At 42.0% G+C, this 20578-nt stretch overlaps 1 protein-coding gene across 4 annotated transcripts in view; it reads right to left on the reverse strand.

Moving 5' to 3' along the window:
- Nucleotides 1-1175: 1175 nt before the first annotated feature.
- Nucleotides 1176-20578, reverse strand: part of LOC124774108 — a 261535-nt gene continuing 242132 nt past the window's right edge. For 3 of the 4 annotated variants that reach the window (XM_047249456.1, XM_047249457.1, XM_047249455.1), the window contains exons 19-21: nt 14061-14415; nt 1722-1844; nt 1176-1440 (exon numbers count right to left, since the gene is read on the reverse strand). In XM_047249456.1, the coding sequence (XP_047105412.1) occupies nt 1316-1440; nt 1722-1844; nt 14061-14415 (603 nt within the window). In that variant the 3' untranslated portion in view covers nt 1176-1315. Of the gene's footprint in view, nt 1441-1721; nt 1888-14060; nt 14416-20578 lie in introns of all 4 variants that reach the window. The other variant, XR_007015127.1, reaches the window with a different exon arrangement.

A 20578-nucleotide genomic window follows, 5' to 3' on the forward strand; every position in this document is an offset into this window, starting at 1 on the left:
ATATAGGTCACAGATTAGCCGGGTAAAATGTCCTAGGTGGATTGAATTGGTCCCTAGCCATCACATATCTTCTTGTATAGGACACATGGACTGTGCCGAGTAATAATTTGAGCAACAAACAATTGCGGGGCTTACACACCAGATGAAACAGTGGGTTGAGCTTTAATTGTGCACCAACTAGTTCTTGCCACGTCACAACGCAGTTCTTGGGGGTGAGGAATGCAGCTGATGTCACAACTGTTCTTTCCAATGGAAAGTTGTGAGATTGAGCAGATATCAATGGACAAACATTTCTTCCACTAATGCATGTCGGCTGCCTTGTGGAAGGCAGGCATCAGAGAGATTGAGCAGATATCAATGGACAAACATTTCTTCCACTAATGCATGTCGGCTGCCTTGTGGAAGGCAGGCATCAGAATGTCACAGGGTCTACATTTGAACAATCTCTCATTACTCATTTCCTATATGATCTTCAACATTTTAATTTAATTTATAAATTGCAGCAGAGAGGGAACCCTATTTCACTTCTGACTAGGACAGGAGCATGACTGAAAGAGAGGGAGCTTATGTTCTTTTTTAAAGCATCATACCAGGTTTCACCTATGGTGATTTGTGGAAATTGCAGAAAATATAAATTACCATGGTTGTTTCAGAATATGAACTTAGCTGTTCCCAAATACAGATTCAGACTGTTACCAGCACACTATCTTACCACATAGGATATGTTTCTTACCCTAATGTTTAAGTGGTACTACTACTCACCGACATTCTTCACTGAGCTGTGATGTAATACCACAGCAGATTTTGAATGTAGAGAGGACTTGGCCATTATGCTGATGATGAAATGCAGATGTGCACCAGAAAAATATTGCATTATTTTATTTACTTATGGTGATGTAAGGAATATATCATTATTATTATTATTATTATTATTATACATTCTTACTGCACCAGCAGTTCAAAAACGTGTGTTTTGAGACTGTCAACAGAACAATGCATTTGTGAATATATTTACAACTTCACATATGCAAAGCTTTTGTGAATATATTTACTGCTTCACACATGCATGTTCATGTGCATGTACATGTGCATGTGCATATGTGCACGTGCCTCCACCCCGCCACACGTGCAACCGCCCGCCCCCTCCAACACACACAAATACATGAACAAGCCAATTAAAACTGACCAAAAATTTTAATGTACTTCGTATAAATTTGTACATGTCAATAACATAAAAACTCAATTCAAAATACATTGAGAACTTATTGTCTAATATATCACAGATTTGACTCATTACTACATTTGACTAGCAGCATTACATGGATTGTAACTCAGGATTAATGCAGACATCTTCATTGTCTAAAACATAGAGGACTAATTCACCAACATCATGGCCATTGCCCTGAATGATAGTTCCATCCTCCAAGATGAAGGCATTTTCTGGAACACATGGGAAACATACAGCAGTCTAAATTGCAAGTAAATCTTTTTTGCATCACTAAAGCATTTAGTTACATGTCACAAATATTATTTCAGTTGTTTTACATAAAATATATGCAGATAAAATGTTATATTGAGGCTTGGAAGAAACAGGCTAATAAAAATTATGAACCTTCTTATAATACACAAGAAATGAAGCATATTCACAAATAGGTCTCACACAGAAGGAATAATGCCCCTTTAATATGCACTTACTGAATTTGGACGACATGAAAACTCACCAACTGCTATATTAGTGGAATTTTGACTTTCAGATTCAGGAAGATGCTGGCTTGTCAGTGTTTCAGACTGGTGATTTTCCACAGAAACTGGCAAATCAGATACAGTCAAAATAATTTCAGTACCTGTAGAAGCAAAAAAATTTTTTGAACTGCTGTGCTCTGTGAACTGAAACCAAGCAAAAAAGTCATCTAAACATTCCAGAATTTTGTGAATTTTCACCAATTAACACATTAATAATTGTATAAATTGAATGATCAGCAAGTGTAATAATTGCAACCTTTGTCACTGCATTTATCCTTTCTAGTCATGTCCAATATTTATGAAACTCAAAATATGCTATTACATATTAGAATATAAACTTCTCTTAGTTCACATGAAATGAGTGATGACTTATGTTGAAAGTGGTGGGAAAGGCAGAATTATTGTGAAGGAGAAAATGGCATAAAATTGCTTGGAGTGAGGGGAAGTAGTAAAATGGGAAAGGAAGGAGGAGAGATACTTTAAAGTATGAGGAGCTGCTTAGATTAATTTATACCAGAAGGAAGTCCTCAAACGGAAGGAAGCAGATAAGAAAAATCAAAGAAAAAATTCACCACTGCCATCAACTCTAACTGTTTAACTATTATCTCTCTCACTATTAAGAAACTATTTCCAGTGACATATTATTGCATGATTTTTTAGTGAGCCTGAATTGTGTTCTTCCTCTACAACAAGTTCCATAAAAATAAATCAGTTTTGTGGCATTCTATGGCTGGTTTACGGCAGAAGGGTTCTTGCAGTCTACTGTAAAATGTCATATATAAGAACTGACACTAATGAACTGGCAAGGGAAACTCCCCACTGCTTCTCCCTCAGATTTAGTGGTAAGATGGCCTAGTGGATAGGTCGTCAAAAACTGAACACAGATCAAGCACAAAAACAGGAAGAAGATGCACTGAAACCTGACAAAAGAAGCAAAATTGAAACAGTGAACAGTCCAATCTCAAAATGTGCAACATTGAGCTAATTTGAATAGCAATGGCATAATGGTAATGTGGCCATGGTGTTTGACTGCAAAGGGAGAGACATATGTTCAAATCTTCCTTATGCCCCATGATTTCTCTCCTTCTTCTTCCTCTTCTTCTTCTTCATCTTTTCACAGAATTATGAACTGTCCATCCAGTCACTGATGTGTATGTTTTCTGTATTCAAATTTTTATCTGTGTTGTGGTGTAACATCTGTTTGCAAAATCAAGGTGTAAGAAAGGGACCTTAGGTGTATGTATCTCCCATTTGTTCTACACAAGTACCACATCTTATGACTCTTGTTCCATTTTGCAAGTTTTGACCTTTGAATTCCTTTGTTGTAATGTGACTCAAACCTGCTTATCTGTTGCTTTCATTTCTGTGAGAGGTCTGCGCGGCATTTCACCTGCTCTCACTCTTCATCACATTTACTTGTGATGGTGATATATTCTTACCATATGACTCATATTCATCTTGAGCTTGGACTGTTCACTGTTTCTAGTTTGCTTCTTTTTTCACAGTTCGGTACACATTCCTCCTGTTTCACTCAAATGTAGCTTTTGGCCACAACCTTCCTCAGTGAACACGCAAGCAAGCACACCTCATGCACACACGACTGCCAACTCCAGCATCTCAGGCCGGAATGCAACATTGCATGGGATGCAAGCAGCAATCTGAACGGGAAGGGGTTAGGAGAAGGAGAAGGGGAAGGGGAAGGGGAAGAGAGAGTAGTGCACAGTTGGGGAGACAGACGAACACTGTCTGATAGTGTGTGCAGGGACTAGAATCCAAAAGGTGCAGTGTCAGGAGGTTGTGGGGCAGGGAGGTGGGAAAAAAAAGGAACAAAAAATGAGTAAATATGGGTGGATGTGTTGACAAGGGCTGCAAATAAACAGGGTGGGAGACGAGAATGGGGAGGAGATGATAAGACATAGTGGGTGGAAAATGTTGGATGGAGGGTGTGGGGACAGTTTGTTAGTGTAGGTTGAGGATAGGAGAATTACGGGAGCGGAGAATGTGTTGTAAGGATAACTCCCATCTGCGCAGTTCAGAAAAGCTGGTGGTGGAGGGAAGGAGCCAGATGGCTCGGGTATTGAAGCAGCCATTGAAATCAAGTGTGTTCGGTTCAGCTGCATGTTGTGTCACAGGGTGGGCACAACATGCTCTTGGCCACAGTCTAGTAGTGCCCATTCATTCTTGTGGTCAGTCTGTTGGTAGTCATATCAATATAAAAACCTGTGCAATGATTGCAGAAGAGCTGGTAAATGACATGGCTGCTTTCAAAGGTGGCCCGGCCTCTGATGGAGTCGGATAAACCTATGACATGACTGGAATAGGAAGTGCTGGGAGGGTGGATTGGACAAGTTTTGCACCTGGGTCTTTGACAGGGATATGATCCTTGTGGCAAGGGTTTTGGATTAGGAGTGGCATAGGGACAGACTAGACTGTTGTGGAGGTTGGGCGTGCGACAGATCACCAATTTAGGAGGATTGGGAAGTATCACGAGTAGGATGTCCCTCATTTCAGGGCACAATGATAGGTAATCTAAGCCCTGGTGAAAGATGTGGTTCAGTTGTTACAGTCCAGGATGGTATTGGGTGAAGATGGAGACACTTCTTTGTGTCTGGTTTTCGGGGAAAGTGGGAGGCTTATGGTTGTGAGAGGAAATGGCAAAGGGAATCTGTTTGCAGACTAGGTCTAGGGTAAATGTGAAGGCCTTGGTGAGACCCTCAGCATACTGAGCAAGGGAGTTTTTGTCACTGCAGATATGCTGTCCGCAGGTACTCCGGCTATATGAGAGGGATTTTTTGGTGTGAAAGGGATGACAGCTATCAAAATGTAGGTACTGTTGGTGGTTTGTGGTTTTAATGTGGACAGAGGTGCAGATGGAACCATCAGAGAGGAAAAGGTCAACATCTAGAAAGGTGGCAGGCTGGGTTGAGAAGGATCACGTGAAGCAGATGGGAGAGAAAGTGTTGAGGTTGTGAAGCAACAAAGATAGGGTGTCTTGGCCCTGGGTCCAGATCATGAAGATATCATCAATGAACCTGAACCAGACTAGGGGTTTGGTGTTTTTGGAGGCTAGAAAGGTCTCTTCTAGATGGCCCAAAGAAAGGCTGCCATAGGTGGGTACCATGCAAGTGCCCATGGCTGTGCCCCGGATTTGTTTATATACCTTCCTTTAAAATGAGAACTCGTTGTGGGTTAGGATAAAGCTAGTAAGGTGTATGGGGAATGAAGTAATGGGTTTGGAGTCTGAAGGACGTTGGGAAAGGTAGTGTTCAATAGCAGTAAGATCATGCAAATGAGGGATGTTGGTCTATAGGAGGTGGCATCAACAATGACAAGTAGGGATCCAGGAGGTAAAGGGGTGGGTATGGTGCAGAGTTGGTGGAGGAAGTGGTTGGTGTCTTTGATGTGAGAGGCTAGATTATGGGCAATTGGTTGGAGGTGTTGGTCAATGAGTGCCAAAATTCTTTTTTTTTTTGGGGGGGGGGGGGCACAATAACCAGCCGCAATGGGGTATCCAGGATGTTGGGTTTGTGGATTCTGGGGAGCAGGTAGAAGGCGGGTGTGCAGCATATCATAGGAATGAGGAGGGAAGTGGATTCAGGGGACATGTTCTGGGAACGGCCTAAGGCCTTAAGCAGGGACTGGAGTTTTTGTTGGCATAGTTTATAGGTGGAGGAGTCAGACAATTGATGGAGGCCTTCTGCCAGACAGTCACAGCGATTCATCACAACAGTGGTGAAACCTTTGTCTGCAGGTAGGATGATTAGGTCATGATTTGTTTTGAGGTTGACAGCTGTTCTTTCTTCTACTGAAAGATTGGTGTTCTGGAAGAGATCTGGGGAAGGATGGTAAGGCTAAGCTGGAAGTAAAGTATTCCTGAAGGTGATCGGTGGGTGGCTAGGTGGGAGGCAGGGAGGATCATGGTTGGATAGTGGTACAAACTGGAAGAGGCAGGGTTGTTGGACTTAGGATGGTTATGGTTGAAGGGATTGGCAACAAAGAAGTGCTCCAATTGCAGGGCTCAGGAGAAGGAAAGTAGGTCTTTGACAAGTCCAGCATGGTTAAATTTGGGTGTAGGGAAAAGGTGAGGCCTTTGGATAGGACTGAAACTTCTGTGGAGCTGGAGTTTTGGTGGAAAGGTTAACAACAGCGTTACGAAAATGTTATTTGCAGCCCTCTGCCAATGCATCCATCCGTCTTTCCCCACTACTCTCATTTTTCATTCCTTTTTTTCCCCACTTCCCTACTCCACAATCTTCTGACACTGCACCTGTTGGAGTCTAGGCCCTGCACACTCCACCAGGAAACATTCATCTCTCTCCCCACCCATACACTACTATCCCTTCCCCTTCCCCACCCCCCTCCAGATTTCTGCTTGTATCCCACGTGATGTTGCATTCCGGCCCGAGATGCTAGAGTTGGTGCTTGTGCGTGCGTGAGGTGTGCTTGCTTGCTTGTGTGTGTGTGTGTGTGTGTGTGTGTGTGTGTTTTGTATTTGTGTCTTTTTTACTGGTGAAGGCTGTGGCCAAAATCTACATGTGACGGTATCTACATGTGAGTCTCTTTGCCTGTCTGCAACATCACGTGTCTTCTTTATGGTAAGTAGCAATCTATCTTTTCCTACATTTTTGACATTCCTACTCAGTTTTTCCATTGTTTGATCTGTGTTCAGGTTTTGACGGGCTATCCACTGGACCATTTTACCACTAAATATGAGTGGCATGCAATGAGGAGTTTCCCTTGTAAGACTGATATTGAAAATTAGTATACTTTCTAGAAACCTTAAGTCAGTAGTTGTGGCCATCAAAATATGACTCATTTGAGTCCACTCAAGTAAGCATTCACTCCATCCACTGCTCAAAAAACTTCTGCGTGGCACTTTTCATAACACTGCACAGACTCATTTTTACTTTGTGGCAGAGAGCAAGAACGCATCTATATTAAGCCAAGTGTCCACTGCCACTGAACTGATCAATTTTAATTACATTCACCAACCCATAAAGATACAGCTTGGGGATGAAAAACAGTCAAACACTTATACACAACTACAATACTCAGTTAGTAATGCTAGCCATCTCATTCTTTTGTTTTGAGGTACACTATCCTCCAACAATAATTTCTTCTCTCTGGCAAGAGAATCATATTCACAAAAAAATTCCTAAATCTCTATCACCATCCATAGTGTGTAATTTCCTAATCAATCACAATACTACTACTTTCTGCAAACCCAAGCCTGCCATATCACACCACTGTGAATAGTCTAGATGTGTGACCTACTCGTTTTACCCAGCTACCTACCTCTTACTACCATCATCTAATCTCCATTACAGGTACAGTCATTTGTGAAAACACTCATGTTATTTGCCACCTCTGCTGTTGTCATTGTGTAGTACTTTATGTGGACATGATCCTACAAGTCACCCCTCTATGATAAGATTCAACGAAGGGCTGTTTCAGTCATGCTTTAATAGAGAGTAGTATAAGAATTATGGGAACCACATTAAAAAGAACTTCACAACTCATATGACAGAATCCCCACATCCAGCATCAATTACTGTAAATTTTAATTGTTGGAAAGAAAAGAAAAACAGAAAATTACGGTTTAATGTCACATCAATGGTAAGATCATTGGATGTCGAGTACAAGCTTGCATCAAACAACAATGTGGCAGGAAATCAGCTATGTCTTTTCCAAGGGAAGCATGCTGCCATTTATCTGTCTCCTATAATTTAGGAGGAGTGCAGTAAACCTAAACAAGGTTAGCTGGCACACTGCCCCCACCCCCTCACTACCTCCCTTATAAGAGACCCATGCCTTACTGCATCATATTTCTGCATGTAAATGGTGATGTCTGATTTACAGTACATTTTATATTACTCACCGTACAACTTTACATGTTTCTTCCCCTGTTCATCCATCCCTCTTCCTTCTTTGTACCTATTATCTTCCAATTTTTTCATGCTATCTTAGGTCTCAGTCAACCAACAATAGCCACTTTTAAATGTTGTACTCGTGTTTTCATAACCATTTATTACTTTGTTCACAGTCTTTCATTTGAACAATTGTTTGCTGCTCCTGCTCTTCCCCCACTCCCACCTCCCTCCCCCACCCTCCTCATCCTTTTGTCACTAATTTAGCAGCTGTCTGCTCTATCCTCATGCATGAAAACTTGCTTTGCGCTTTGTTCAATTCTCAGGGCCCTCCCGGAACTACTATTCTCATATATTACTTCCCCTCTCATCTCTATCTCTACACATTCTGTGCCATCCTCTTACCTGTCACCTTTACAACATTCCAAGCCCCCTCAGCACAAGGGAAACATTCTTGTTATGTTACAGTCTCAGAACTCTCTCTCTCTCTCTCTCTCTCTCTCTCTCTCTCTCTCTCTCTCTGTGTGTGTGTGTGTGTGTGTGTGTGTGTGTGTGTGTGTGGGCACGCGCGCGCACACGCCAACTAACCCCAGCTAACTTACGCATCACTATGGAGATTACTGATGAACTGTTGCAGGCAGGCATTGTTTGCCAATTTAGCAGCCCAAAAGTGTCACCGGTAAAACTAGTACCAAAGAAGTTGAGACTTTGAGACTCTGCACTGAGTACAGAGTTTTTAACTCCCATATGGTGCATGACAGCTAGCCGATACCCAATGTACAGTATTTCACACACGCGCTAGTCAGGGCATCCATATTCAGTACGAGTGACTTTATGAAGGTTTACCTAACAATTGTCGTGCACAAGATGATGATATGAAAACTGCACTTATGGCACCATTCAGTCTTTTTGAATATCTGTTGAAGAATTTACCTCAGATATGGCAATGCTCCAGTGATGAAAGATTTTTTCAGTTTAATTTCTGCTACATCTGTTTGGATGACGTCCTCATGTTTTTGGCTACACCTAAAGACAACAACCGACACCTCAAACAAGTTTTCACTGCCCTAAATGACAGAGGGGTGGTGATCAGTGAGGAAAAATCTGATTTACAGAAAAAAGAAGTTACCTTCCTTGGGCACACAGTGCTGCATGATCAGACCAAATCCAGACTGAGCTGACACTGTCAGATGATTTCCCCTCCCCCAGAACTATAATGTGCTCCATAAATTCTTAGTAATTTTGAATTTTTAACAGTGGTACCCACAGCAAGCCTCTGAGCTGCTAGCAGGATCTAACAAGCAAAGAAAAAAGGAAGACTGAGTGGACTGTTGAGATGAAGAATGCTTTGAACTTGCTAAGAATGACCTTGCACATGCAATCAGTTTGGCACACTCTATTCTAGATGCACAGCTTGCAGTTACCATGGATGTGAGGACTTTGCGAATTTCACCATTCGTAGAGTCCTCATATCCATGGTAACTGCGAGCTGCACATCTAGAATAGGGTGTGCCAACCGTTCTGCAACAGCTAGTGGATCACAGAAACTTACATCCACTCAAGCCAAATGATCGGCAACTGACTGCAATTTATGAGGCAGTGAGGTACTTCTGTGAAGAGATCGAAGGACATCATGTTATTGTGTTTATAGACAATAAACCATGAGTAGCTGCCATAAGGCATCCATCAAAGGATGTCAACCCTTGATGCTAACAACACCTGGTCCTTATTGCCCACTACACTACAGATATACTACACCTGCATAGAGTTGACAACCTCACTGCCGACTACTTATCATGAGTCAATGTCCTCTCCCTCCAGTTTGATAATGAGAAACTAGCCATCAACCAATACAACAACACTAGCATTGTGGAGTTGATGTGCAGTCACAATACTGACCTACAAATTGGCATTTCAATCCCTAGGATAGGGATGTACATGTGCACATCAATCTCATTGGCCCTCTACCAGAGTCAGAGGGATTCAGGTACTTACTGTCACTGATAGACAGAACTTCCTGGTGGGCAGAAGCAGCACTCTTCAAGGATGTCATGGCAGAGTCCATTGCCCACTTTTTCGCAAAAACAAGGGTAGTTGGGTTGGGTTGTTTTGGGGAAGGAGACCAGACAGCGAAGTCATCAGTCTCGTCGGATTAGGGAAGGATGGGGAGGGAAGTCGGCCATGCCTGGAGCGATTTAGGGAAATCACGGAAAACCTAAATCAGGATGGCCGGACGCGGCATTGAACCGTCGTCCCCCCGAATGTGAGTCCAGTGTCTAACCACTGCGCCACCTCGCTCGGTCAAGGATAGTTCATTTTGACACACCTAACATGATAATTACTGATTAAGTCCATCAGTTCAAGTCAGCACTCTTCAGTGTTCTGTGTAACATCTGTGGAATCAACCATAACCACACTATAGCTTATCACCCCCAGAGTAACGCATTAGTCGAATGCTGTCTCGGGACTCTCAAAGCCACCCTTATGTTACAAGCTAGATTGTGGACTGAAGCTGTGTCATGGGTGCTACTTGGTGTCTGAACTGCCTTCAAGAATGATCTACAAGCATCCCACATGAATTAGTATACGAGGAATCACTGGTGCTTCCTGCCAATTTCGTGCTATCCACACAAGATCCTGAGCATACTGACCTCCCAGCACTAGTTCAACGAGTGAAAGGTCAAATCAGACATATTTGCCTACTACCTCCCACTCTGCACTTGGTATCCAAGGTTTTCATGTACAAAGCCCTCTCCAAAAATGAACACATCATGCTACAGGACAACACAGTACAACCAGCACCAGTCATGCTACAGGATGACACGGTCCAACCAGCACTACAACCAACATACACAGCACCTTTCAGAGTTCTCAAGAGAGGAACACATGCATTTGACATTCTAATTAATGACAAACCAATGACTATTTCAGTTAACCCCTTGAAACCAGATTGGGTTCTCCATGCCAACATAAACGATGACGATGACTGCCCACTGCCCAGTGCACAGACAGTCAATCCTAACACAGTCCTCCCTCTCATCATCAGGCACTATTTCAATGACTTAAACCCTGACAACACCACCGTCAAATTGGCCGATAATGATCTGTGCCCTACAGCCTACAATGAAGACACAATGATAGGTGGCGCTGCATGCATCCGATGCCTCGACCATGCATATACCCTACCCAGTGACATCGACTATGCCTCCATACCATCCTGCCTTTCAACAGATGACGTCCTCACTAACACCAGTCCAAGGGTCCTACCGTGATCACTGCCTACACCCTAGCCCCAGGCTGGGGGCAGATCCAGCAACAGAGGTGACCACCCACCCACTGCTCCCCTACCAGCTCTACAGCAGCAGCACCGCACACAACACAACTTCAAGGAGCGGTCCAGCTGTGCCCAGCCAGCCATGACACAGATGGTCACACACACCTGTACATGCCAGTACAGCCAAACAATTGACAGTTCACATCTTCCCTTCAATGCTCCAAACTACAAACGGAGGGGAGCGGGAGAGGGGGGCCCATGGAGGTATCTACTGGGACAAGCAGTGCTGGCGAGTGAAAAGAGGAACATCTGTGGGTGTGTCAGAGACATCAGTGCATTTTGAGTTATGATACGTTGTGGACATGCTACTGTATCATGCGTTGCGAATAAAATGTATGTGCTATTAACCTCTTTTATCCTGTTATTGGGACACTCCCTGTCACCTAATAGGGAGCACTTCTATAAACCCATTTACTTTATCTTTTACCTTCTCTAATATTTGTCTGAATTTTGAATTCAACCCTTAGACAGTGTCCAACCTGACCCCAATAACCAAAACAGTTTGTCTTTGTGTGCTGGTGAACCCCTTAAGTTTTCTGCAAATAGAATTTCTAACCTGTCCTTACCCCTCTAGGCCATAGGAAGAACTTCCTATAGCGACTATCAGAGTATCACCAGTATGAATTAGCCCCCCCCTAGGCTATATGTTTACTCGCTTAACAGACAATGTAATGCAGGACTCATTATGGCACCTCAGAACCTCAACAAATTTACATTTGTGTGCTTAGTAACTGCTTCTATTTTGTACAGGCCACTCCTAATACAGTATTTTTCAATTTTAGGCAAGCCGTTGCCAGCTTCCCCTGTCAAACAATCACACTGACACGTAACAAATGTATTTTTTCATTTTCTTAGAGATGTTTTCCACTGTTTACAGCTGACAATCACTTTTAATGTTTACTTTCACATTATGGCCTTTTATTTTTGTCGTAAGTGTGTCAATGTCTGTACAATTTCAATGTCTGCCATTGTGCTTAAATAATTGGACCATCTGAATAATTTCATTATGTTTATTACACTTACATGTTTGAAAAGCAACTATCAGTCCACAGTTCATATAATTTTGTAGTTTGATCAGGTCATCAAGTCGGAAGAGTATCTTTTCTCTGCCTGCATTTTCGCATATTTTTACATGCCTGGGGAGACGACCATCCTTGGAACCAAAATTACGTGTCTTTAATGTTCACTTTTTTACAGTTGATAACCAGCACACCATGTACTTGTAACCACCTATCTTAAACATGGATTATCACTGGACTCAGTGACTATGGCTCTACTTACAAATACATCAAACAGAGTGAACTCAGGTGGAAGTTCTTGGTTTAACTTTGCAACAGAAGCCTGGAAATGGCAGTTGAAATGTCAAAACTGGCTCTAGGCATCAGTCTGGCAGGTGTGAGAGCAATACTTGTGTGCATTTCAGTACCGCAAGCTCTTACAAATGACTCTCCTGAACTGCACAACAGGGATGCTTTCATAAAAGTTTTAGACATTAAACAGACGGAAAATTTTAAGAATGCATGAACAGGCTACATCTCTCCTGGTACTTTATTGCAGCAGATGCCTGGTGCCAGTGAAGGATTCATGTTGTGGATTGGTCAGTTTACTCCCTCCAAGTTTTTCACTCTTGGTACTTGGACGCAAGGCAGACCGGACTTCTGACAGAAGTTACCAGAGTACTGATGAGACAAGCTGCAGCAGAATCACTGTGCTGGCTGAAAGTATGATGTGCTGCTTCTGTGAGCTCTTGAATGACAGTTTTTGATGAGAACCAGCTCAGTCTTTTCGAGTTAGGAACTTTCTGTAACTTTAAAGTCATTTGTGAGGAGTGTTACGGGTTTCTCTCCAGTATTAACATAGCTACTATTTCAATAAAATCAGATGTGTCAGAACATGTTCTTCACCCAGATGCGATTCACTTCATGCATTGTGTTCCTGATAATGTTCGAATTTCCTTTCTGCTGCAAGGCACAGGCCAGTTTTGGTCACTCAACTTTGATTTGGAAATGGTGAATATTATTTTTGGTAATTCTTTGAATCTGTGAGATTGCATATGAGGAATTGCATGTGCACATTGCATTCTTTAGTGAACCTTACCCTTGATCAATAATAATTATTGTACATTATTACAACTTGCTTGTATGGTATCATAGTATTAGGACCATTTATGTGTTCCATGTAAATGGCATTTCAGGAGTATGCTCCATCTGTTAAATAAATGTTCTTCATACAGCTATAATTCATTAATTCAATGTGCATAGCAGCATGCCTTTCCTCCTCCTGTGATCTCTAGCATCAGCTACCCCTTAAGAGAAAGATACTAAGAAATGTTCAGTAATGTGTAAACACTGATGGGTTGATCTGAAGTTCAGTAGTTAAGAACATTTCGCATTTTTTCCTTGGGATAGAAATTGGGGACAGAAATTGGGGCTAATGCTTAATTAATATTTATGGAATTTATGACGATTTGACACTCAGGAGCATGGTGACAATTCTAAGCACAATAACTATTTAAAAAGAAGCTCATGGCTATGAAAAGTCCCTGATTTAGAGTGAAATTTTGAGCCGCCATAGAATTAACAGCCAATATTTATACAGGCAAGAAGTGTGGGCAGCTTTGATGTTCACTAAAAATTATTAATTTGTAAATCTAGATGAGTTAGACAACATGCTGAAAAAAGAAACAACTCGATATTCACATGAAACTGATGGTACGAGATTACTGTAGGATTAATATTTACAAACTAAGTTAATACTGTGTCCAGACCAAGCCATGTATCCAGAACCTTTTGTCATTTGTGAGCAGTGTGGTATCAATGGTATGACGTGTGCACATGCAGTGAAGCGATTCAATGTTTCAAATTTTTACATGTGTGCCTTCTTGGTATGTTGAAATCTGTGCCAGTCTATGGAGTGTGATTCATACTGTATCACTGATGAAAGACAGAAGGTTCTGACTTGAATCCCTGTATGGCACACAAATTCAGTTTGTCACAAAAAAATAGCAAGTATTGTTATATAAGAATACATAGTGCAATTTATAACAAGGTGACGAACAAAGATTGAGGGTATTTAACTGTATGCTAAAAAGTCCATTGCTTTTGCATACGCTTTACCTTGTGGAACACCTGTTATATCTTCTGTATCCTGTGGTGCTACTGTTACTGTTTGTAACAAATTTGGAATACTCCACTCAGCACGGTTATCACCATGAGACTTCTCTAAATGATGGTACAAAGAATTATTGTTTTTGAAAGTCTGGGAGCAGTATGGACAGGAGAGTGACTCTTGTGCTATTGCACTGACACTCTCTAAGAAGTTTGGAGTGTTCCATTGGTCACGAAGCTCTGCATGACGTCTCTCAAGATGGCGACTAAGGGAACTGCGATGTCTGAAGGTCAATGGGCAGAAGGGACATGATAGGATCTGACCTGCATGTAACCTTTTAATGTGATTCCGCAGTTGATGTTCCTGGAATAAAAAATATGACTATAATACAAAAGATTATGCAGCTTTGCAGTATGTCATGAAAGTTTTATTTGATTTTCAGGTTTTACATTTCTGTTTCATTACACAACAGTGGCAGGCAGCACAGTTACAAACAAGCATATTCTCAAACAGTTAATTATACACCACAGCTTTTCTTTAATTGAATATATCTCAAGATTTCATATTCACATGAAAGAATAACAACTGATATCCGCCATCTCTATACATTAAATATATTGGCTTTATGCAATGTGGGCAGAAACAGTCTGAAAAGATAGTAATGGTATTGCAAAGTAGGCTGTGCTCAGAAATAACTGTTAAGAAAAAAGTTTGATATCTTGTGCTGTTTCCAAGTTAAGTAGCATTGAACTTAGCCAATCAGGTCATTGTGCACAGATATTCAAGTGCCCCCCCCCCCCCCTCCCCCGTCCTCCTCCCAGAGACAGTGTTGCCAAATGTGTTCTTTGCTTGGGTTCCTACAACTGAACAAGAGAGCACTAGAAAAACTGAACAGAACATGGTATGGTAGTAAGGTTCAAACCAAAACCAAAGGCTGAGCAGTCTTGTGCACTGTCATCTATGCTACGAGAACAACTGACACTATCTGTATCTGGCAGGTCGCTTGAATCTGCATGTGCAACAGCCTTCAATGCTAATTAACTGAGAAACAGCACAATGTATCCAATTTCTTTCATAACAATTATTTCTCAGCACAACCTACTCTGCAATACCCTTGCAAGCTTTTCAGACTGTTTTGGGTCACATTGTATATAAGATCTTTGTAAAAACAGTTCTGAAGTGATATTCTCCCATAATAATGGAATGAACATTTCCAACTTGTTTTATCGAAATTACATGCGATCTTGTTTACACCAACAATGAACACTAATTAAATACACTTAAGAACAAAGACCTACCTGGCCTAATACTATTAATGAATTTTCTGTGAAGTAAGTTATAATCTTCCTAGTATATGTTTGTTGAAAGTATCAGCTTTGTATGCATGAGCATTGCAACAATAGCTCAAAGACAACATGCTTCCACAATAACGAAAAAAATATTTCCAATTTATTTTATGAGAATTACATGTAGTCATAATTACAACATAGGAGCAAAGAGATACACTATGTGATCAAAAGTATCCGAACATCCCCAAAAATGTACGTTTTTCATATTAGGTGCACTGTGCTGCTACCTACTGCCAGGTACTCCATATCAACAACCTCAGTAGTCATCAGACATCGTGAGAGAGCCGAATGAGGCACTCCGCGGAACTCACGGACTTCGAACGTAGTCAGACAACTGGGTGTCACTTGTGTCATATGCCTGTACGCGCGATTTCCACGCTCCTAAACATCCCTTGGCCCACTGTTTCTAATGTGATAGTGAAGTGGAAACGTGAAGGAACAGGTACAGCACAAAAGCGTACAGGCCGAACTCGCCTGTTGACTGACAGAGACTGCTGACAGTTGAAGAGGGTCGTAATGTGTAATAGGCAGAAATCTATCCAGACCATCTGACAGGAATTCCAAACTGCATCAGTATCCACTGCATACTATGACAATTAGGCGGAAGTTGAGAAAGCTTGGATTTCATGGTCGAGAAGTTGCTCGTAAGCCCCACACATCAAGCCAGTAAGTGCCAAGCAATGCCTCACTTGGTGTATGGATCCTAAACGCTGGACGACTGAACAGTGGGAAAATGTTTTGTGGAGTGATGAATCATGGTACACAATGTGGCGATCTGATGGCAGGGTGTGGGTATGGCAAATGCCCAGTGAACATCATCTGCCAGCATGTGTTGCGCCAACAGTAAAATTTGGAGGCGGTGGTGTTACAGTGTGGTCATGCTTCTCATGGAGGGGGCTTGCACTCCTTGTTGTTTTGTTGGGCATTATCACAGCACAGGTCTACATTGATGTTTTAAGCACCTTCTTGCTTCCCACTGTTGAATAGCAATTCGGGGATGGCGATTGCATCTTGCAACACGATTGAGCACCTGTTCATAATGCACGGCCTGTGGCAGAGTGGTTACATGATAATAACACCCCTGTAATGGACTGGCCTGCACAGAGTCCTGACCTGAATCCTATAGAACACCTTTGGGATGTTTTGGAGTGCCGACTTCATACCAGGTCTCACCAACCGACATCGATACCTCTCCTCAGTGCAGCACTCCGTGAAGAATGGGCTCCCATTTCCCAAGAAACCTTCCAGAACCTGACTGAATGTATGCCTGCAAGAGTGGAAGCCATTATCAAGGCTAAGGGTGGGCAAAACCATACTGAATTCCAGCATTACAGATGGAGGTGTCCGGATACTTTTCATTATATGCTATACACTAGGCTTGCAATTATCCCTTCTCTTCTTAAAAAAATCTTCAAATATTTTAAATTTTTATTTACTGTAAATTGTAACTTTTGACAACCAACCAAGTGTTACATACCAACGTTGAGAGCAAGCTATAAAAGCAATGAAAACATATTTAATGAGAGAGACAATGTATGGGTACAAATGACAATGACTGTAGTCACTTTCTATGATTTCATCGGAAAGAAATAAGAGCAAGTGTAGTAATATCAGGATTTAATGTCTCATTGATGATGACGTTGCAGAGACAGAGGCGAAGCTATGGAAGAGGAAAAGAAATCTATTGTATCCTATTATCCCAGGATTCACCTCAAGTGGCTAACAAAAACCCTGGTAAACTTTAATTTGAATGGTCGTTTGGAAATTTTCACCAGGTCCTCCCAAATGTGAGTCCAATGTTGCAATAATTTTGTTCTGTGTGGACTTCATTTTGAACACCCTTTACAAATGTGTTTCACTACCATTACTCATACGACAATTATCCTATATTTGTATACGACCATGTAAGTGCAACTTTTTGGTGATTGATACAATTATTGTGTTTTCCACCTTACATTAACATGCTCATTGAATTTTTGATAGTATCTACAGAAACTGTTCCAGTTTACTAGAAAGGTTGCCCCTGTCTCATGTCACTCACTCTAGCAGGTGCCAAGTTTTTGCTGTTGATGATTTAAGAGCAATGAATCATGTTCTCTACAAAGAGCAATATAACAGTTGGCTGAAAGGAGAGGTGGGAAGTGGGTGGGTCACATCTTCCCATTTTCATTCACACTAATGCATACATTCTGCTCAAGTATGTGTCATTTAAAATATTAAATACTGTTTTAGTGTTAAACTTGTGATAGCATAAACTCATTTTCAAGATGCATGTTGGTTTGTAAACCACAGAGCTTTATTAATTACAGTTTGGGTTGGAATATTCTTCCCTTCCTTCAACCTGAAGCATGTCTCAGGCATGACAAGGTCATTAGACACAAAGCAGTAGCTCAAATTGGAAAGTGTGGGGAAGGATGTGGGTTGTGTTTCTCTCGAAGGTACCATCCTGGCACTTGCATTATCAGTTTAGGGAACAGTCTTACAGTGGGAATGGTCATAGGTGTAGGAGCCATTGGGCAGGGACATAGGTGCAGAAGGAACATAGGGTCAGACATTATACTCCTTCTGCACACATTTCCCTACCCTGTGTCTCCTACCCCTGTGACTGTCCCCACTGTAAGACTTGTTCTTTGCACCCTCCTACCATCACCTATGTCAGCACTGTAACTAGTAAAACAGTAATGGACAAACCTGTGAAATGACATGTTGTGTATGAGCCGTTATGAAAATACTGTTCAGTCTTCTACACTGGTATGACAACCACCAGGTTATCAGTTAGAATGAATGAGCATAGACAGAGGGTGTATACTGGCAACACTAACTATCCTCTTGCAGAGCTTAGTATACCCACCCAGCAAACATCGAGATGGCATTGGCACTGCAGCGGAATAGTACAGAATGCTTTCAGGACAGCATGGTTGAAGTGTGGCATGGGCAGCAATAGGCATGCTCAGACAGTTCTGACACTGATTTCAATGCCTGCAGACCAGCATAGTCTTGTGCAGCAGTCGCTAGTCGCGTGTTGTGTTTTCATTCGTGCTCATTCTCTACATGGTGTTTGGACTCTCTGCTCTACACAGATTAACTCACACATTGCGATACTAAAGTGGTGACATCAGACATTTCTAAACGTGTGACACACTTTCTTTTTCTTTCCTCATACCATTAAATTGTGGCCACCATGGACCCAGCATTTTTGCAATACTGGAGGGAGGAGTAACTCCTCCAGGAATGATAACAAAAACTACAACAGGAGCAAACAAAGGAACTACTCAATCAGAAAACAGAACTCCTCCCTACTCGTGTGGAGCTGATAGCAGACCAGGGGCTAGCAGAGAAGTTATCTCCCTTGCCTCCCCCCCCCCCCCCCCCCCCCCAATGCAATTCATTGGTTTCTACAAGGCTACACAAAGGTGGGAATATTATCTGTGGCAGTTCTTGCTGCCCTGCCAGGTACAGCACATCATCAATCCAGTCCATTCAAAATTTGAAGTCTTCTACAAACACCGAGAAACTTACTTTTGATAAACTTTGTCCATTTATCATGAGGTAATTGTTCATCAAACCCATGTGGTGGCAACATGGTTACAATTTAACCAGCACAAAAAGTGCTCCCAGCACTCATACATGGCTTGGATCACTGACCTGCAAGGTCTCTCCCACAAGTGTAGTTTTGAATGTCCCCAGTGCGCTACATTGTATGTGGCCTCACTAATTAGGGACATGATCACCCAGTTAATACCTGATCTGGAGGTTTAAACCAGGGCATTCGTCTTGGCAGACCTTTTCTAGCCGAAGTCACTAATATTATGGAATTACATGAATTTATGGCAGTGGTAAGGGACATACTTTCTGAAATATGGCAGGAGGGGAAGTCAGATGCATGTGGTACACAGCTCCCAGTAAAATGTGTAGTGAGCCAGGAGGCCTTGACTTCTTCTGAGCCACTGTGTGTTGATGCCATTAACAATTAAAGTGCAGTCAAGTCACAGTGCTGTCCACCTTTGACTGCATCATGCTCAGCAAAGTGTCGTCATCCCCACTCATGATGTTTTGCTGATTTTTTTGGTAGATGTCTTTCTGCTCAATGGACAAGCCAGCAGTCCTGCCCCAGCTATCATCTGGTGCAAGTTCGACAGGATTATCCACACACAGAAGCCATGTGTGGGGCCTACTGCAAAATAGGACATTTGGCAACAGTTGTGACAGTCAGCGAACCCCAGGGCTGTTGTCAGAGTCTCCAGTATTTTCCCTGGACTCAAAGGTGTTCCCCAATACCCTGCAAGCATCACCACAGTACATTCTACTGTCACAGGTAGTGGATGCGTGACTGATTGAGTTTCGGGTACACACGGGAGTGTCAGTCAGCCTAATTAACTTAAGTATGTATCGGCTCTTGGGCTGTCCTGCATTGCAAACAGCCACACCATCAAGCTGTGTTTTATTGTAAACAGCGTATTCCTCTAATGGTCAACTTTCTGTCTCTGCACTTTATAAGAATGTGGAATGTGGAACTTACATCATTAATAGTAAATTCATCACTGGCTCAAATATTTTTGGATTACGTGCCTTTTCTGTTTTAGGTTGACAAAGTACATTTAGTGTCTCAGTGGGTCCCCATACAAGATTTGAACTCTTTACTACAGTTATAAGACCAGCTGTTCAATAATACTCCAGATCCAACAGAAAATTTTGAAGAACGTCTCCTTTAAGCCATCGGCAGTACCTAAATTTTCTCATCCCTGTCCCATTCCCTTCATCATGTGTGACAAGGTCAAGATCAAGGTCAAGTTGCAGCACTGGCAGGACTTTGGTGTCATTTCTCCTCTCTTCTGAAGTTAGTAGGCCGCCTCTTTGGTGGTAAGGCAGAAGCCACATGACACCATGCACCTTTGCTGTGAATTTTAAACAGACGATCAATGCAGAGTGTGTCATGGGGGTCATATCCCTTTCCATAGCTGGAGAAGTTGTTGGTGAGGTTATCAGGTGGCCAGTATTTCTCATACATCAACTTGCAGTTGCCGCTGGATGCCCTTTCTCTGAGTTTCTTTGTGCTCAATATGCCCTTTGGGCTTTATTACTGTACTCACTTGCCTTTTAGAATCTTATCCACACCTAGAATTTATCAACAATATTTGGAGTTGTTGATTCAGGACATTCCTTGTTACATGAACTAC

This window comes from Schistocerca piceifrons, chromosome 2 (genome assembly GCF_021461385.2).
Source record: "Schistocerca piceifrons isolate TAMUIC-IGC-003096 chromosome 2, iqSchPice1.1, whole genome shotgun sequence".
NCBI lineage: Eukaryota > Metazoa > Arthropoda > Insecta > Orthoptera > Acrididae > Schistocerca > Schistocerca piceifrons.